The sequence below is a fragment of the Rosa chinensis genome, chromosome 5 (genome assembly GCF_002994745.2).
Source record: "Rosa chinensis cultivar Old Blush chromosome 5, RchiOBHm-V2, whole genome shotgun sequence".
Classification (NCBI taxonomy): Eukaryota; Viridiplantae; Streptophyta; class Magnoliopsida; order Rosales; family Rosaceae; genus Rosa; species Rosa chinensis.
In genome coordinates, this window is record NC_037092.1 from 4993549 (window position 1) to 4997159 (window position 3611).

Below are 3611 nucleotides of genomic sequence, written 5' to 3' on the forward strand. Positions count from 1 at the left end.
TTCTTCTTTTGGCTCCACTCCACTGTCCGAAACTATAACTCAGTTCACTTTCTGTCTTGTTCTCTGAACTTTAATGTACCAGAAAATGGACCAGATTCAGCACAAGTACGTAACCGTACATGGCCTGAACCTCCACGTCGCCGACATCGGAACCGGTAAGAATAATCCCGGAAAACCATGCAATCAAGTACTGTCCTTTTCCACCTTAGTTATTATTGTTCCTAGTCTAAATCGAATACTTTCGGTCGTGTTTTTCAGGTCCCAATGTGGTCGTGTTCCTGCACGGATTCCCAGAAATCTGGTACTCGTGGCGCCACCAGATGATCGCCGTAGCCACTGCCGGGTTCAGGGCCATCGCGCCCGACTACCGCGGGTACGGACTCTCCGACCCGCCACCCGAACCGGAGAAGACCACCTTCCATGACCTCATCAATGACCTCCTTGGAATTCTCGATGCTTTAGCCATTCCCAAGGTAATTGAGAGTTTACAATACCAATTTGACTTCTTTCTCTTATTTCGTAATTACTTGTTGGGAAATTTGGATATTGAATTTTGTTAATCTACTTACTTCGTCTTTGTGGGAACAAATGGGTTATGAAGTCATGAACTTGGTTCCTTTATTTGATGTTTTGGTTATGGACATCGAAGCCCATTTAAAGTACTTATTTTTATGACTGATATACGTATTTAAGCGATTTGCTCCCTAAAGCTGGAGACTTTTGTGTGATAAAAGAGTTGAAATATATAGTGTAGTTTTTGTATGACTAAAAGCATCTGCTATACTTCCTTGTGAACCTATTTTCAGTTTCTCTTGCAAGTCTGAAAGACTAAAACATATTGTCATATGATGTATTTGCAAATACATTGATATGTAGGTTTGTAATTTACATAGGTTTTCCTCATTGCGAAAGATTTTGGAGCCCGGCCGGCATACTTGTTTGCCCTTCTGCACCCAGAAAGGGTCTCGGGAGTTGTAACAATGGGAGTTCCATACACACCACCAACAAGTCGTCCCCAATACGATAATTCCCTCCCTGAAGGTTTTTACATCAACAGATGGCAGGTAGGTATTCACTTGGTGTTGTTATGTATTCAATATATGCACCACCATGACTTGCTTGTAATGAAATTTTGGCCTCTATTATAGGAACCTGGCCGGGCAGAAGCTGATTTTGGACGCCTTGATGCAAAAACAGTTGTTCGGAATATTTACATCCTTTTCGCAAGAAGTGAACTACCAATAGCTGCAGAAAACCAGGAGATCATGGACTTGGTGGACTCGTCTACACCTCTTCCCCCATGGTTTACTGAGGAAGATCTTGAAGCATATGGAAAGTTGTACAAGAAATCAGGTTTCCAAACTGCACTGCAAGTTCCATATAGGTATTGCAATGCATTTGATCATAGATTTTCTGTTGAGTAACTACTGGTCTTATAATAAACTCATGAACCTCGAGTACAACAATAGTTTAGAGTATCTAAAAGTGCTTGTAGAACTTCTCAAACACTATCAAAGAAGCGCTGTTAGTACCCCTAAAAGCACTCACCTTGCACAGTAGATAGTTATTGGTAACGACATCGTCACATAGATATGAAATGATCAGACCTAGAATTTGAAAGTAGTTTCACACCTGCTAACTAGACAAAGTTGCAACTTGCAAGTACTTCTCAATGATTTTCTTCACATTATTTTACATATTGACAGGGTGATTAAGGAAGATTTGGGCATAACCATTGATCCAAGTGTTAAAGTTCCAGTGCTGACTATAATGGGAAACAAGGATTATGTATTCAAATTTCCAGGGATGGCAGATTACATAAACAGTGGAATGTTGAAAGAGTTTGTCCCCGATTTGGAGATTGTATTTCTTCCTGAAGGAACTCATTTTGTTCAAGAACAATTGCCTGAACAGATTAATGAGCTCATCCTCACCTTCCTTGGAAAACACATTTGATTGGTGATGCTTCTATGATCATTACTAGACATAAAACTGTCTACGGTTCCAGAGAGAAGATCAAAAGAGGGAAGGATACCAACTTCCTACTTCTGTTGTGACATGTAACTTTGCGAGTTTCTCCGATACTAAAACAAGGCAATTCTGCCATTATCAGATTCCATAAATGTAAGACAGGCATTTTCCTTAAACTACACTCTTTTTCACTTACCTGCAACAGTGAAATTTACAGGAACATCAGAAACTTTAGTCCTGATATGCGCATTACCGACACTGGTTGCCAAATTGCAATTTTCCAGGCTCTGCTTGCGGAAAATTTCGCTTGAGCCTGCGTTCTGAGAGTTACGAAAAACAAGCTAGGGAGAATTTGTGGAACAATTGAAGAACAGCCGATGACTAAAAAGAGAGCAGAAGAAACTACAATATCTTTATGAAGAACTGAATAAACTCAAATCACATTCATATATATGTGAGCGCCTCCTAAAGATCAAAATTAAAAGCATGAAGGGCAAAAAGTGGAAGTGAACGGCTCATTCCTGTAACACATGCAATTGCATCAGCAACAAAATTTACCTCTAGCCAAACACAAGTAAAAGTAATGGAATGGAAATGGGAAGCTAGTTTAAGGACATCATGCATGGTGCACCAACCACCAGAGTTTTAACTCTCCAAGGAATAGTACTTTAATGCCAACTCTTAGAGCAAGTGCACCCGTAGTCAAGAAAAGGCAAAGTCGAGAAGTCAAAAATTCGACCAGTCAAGTTACTATTCACTGCCACTGGACATAGGTTTGCACCCGTTTTTTTCTTGCCCGGTCAACACTGTTCACTTTTTACTGTTCACACTTTTTACTGTTCATTTTTTGTTTTTTCCGCGTTTTTTTACTGTTTACTTTTCTGCTTTTTTACTGTTTACTTTCTGCTATTTTACTGTTTCATTTCACTCGTCTGACCCGACCCGCCGGTTTCTCCCTCCTCCGACGTCCTCCGTCCACGGACCCGGCTCCCCCGAGGTCGCCTTACCTATTCCGGCCACTCCGTGGCGTCAGCCGGCCCGGACGCTGCTCCTCGGCCGAGATCGAAGCAACCCCAGGCCGAGATCGAAGCAACCCGAGGTCGCCTCACCTCATCCGGCGACTCCGTGGCGTCAGCCGGCCCAGACGCTGCCCCCAGGTCGAGATGGAAGCAACCCCAGGCCGAGATCGAAGCAATTCTGTGGCGTCTGTTTCTCTTCTCTCTCCGCAGCCCCTGTGAGGTCAGCCACGTTCTGTGGTTGGCCGAGCTGGCAGCCGGATGACTTCGGGCAAGAGTTTAGTCATGGGCTTGCCCCTTTTTTTGACCTCAGTCATGGAAAGCCAAAGTTTGGCTGGTCAAGAGTTTGCCGGTGGAAGCTGGTTTCTCTCCATGCCCGGTCACCACATCATCATTCTCTCACTTTGCCCGGGCAAAGTCATACCGGTGGACTTGCTCTTAATGCCACAGCCGAACATCAGAAACACCTATTATTTTGGATGAAGCAATTGTAGGGTTTCCTTGATCATCTCTTGTACTCTTCCTGTTGCAACACACCAGATAACTTTAGTTGACTATTAGTTTGCGTATTCGAATTCAGTACTACTCATTGACTATGGCTAGCTCCACAAAGTTTCTATTCAA

General features: G+C 42.9%; 1 protein-coding gene across 1 annotated transcript; it reads left to right on the forward strand.

Annotated features, from left to right (window-relative positions):
* On the forward strand, positions 1-2194 carry LOC112166688 (bifunctional epoxide hydrolase 2). The gene is made up of 5 exons (XM_024303569.2): positions 1-155; positions 259-473; positions 894-1064; positions 1149-1384; positions 1707-2194. Exons 1-5 carry the CDS (start codon positions 74-76, stop codon positions 1954-1956), a joined length of 954 nt encoding a protein of 317 aa, XP_024159337.1. The 5' UTR covers positions 1-73; the 3' UTR covers positions 1957-2194.
* The last annotated feature ends 1417 nt before the right edge of the window (positions 2195-3611 follow it).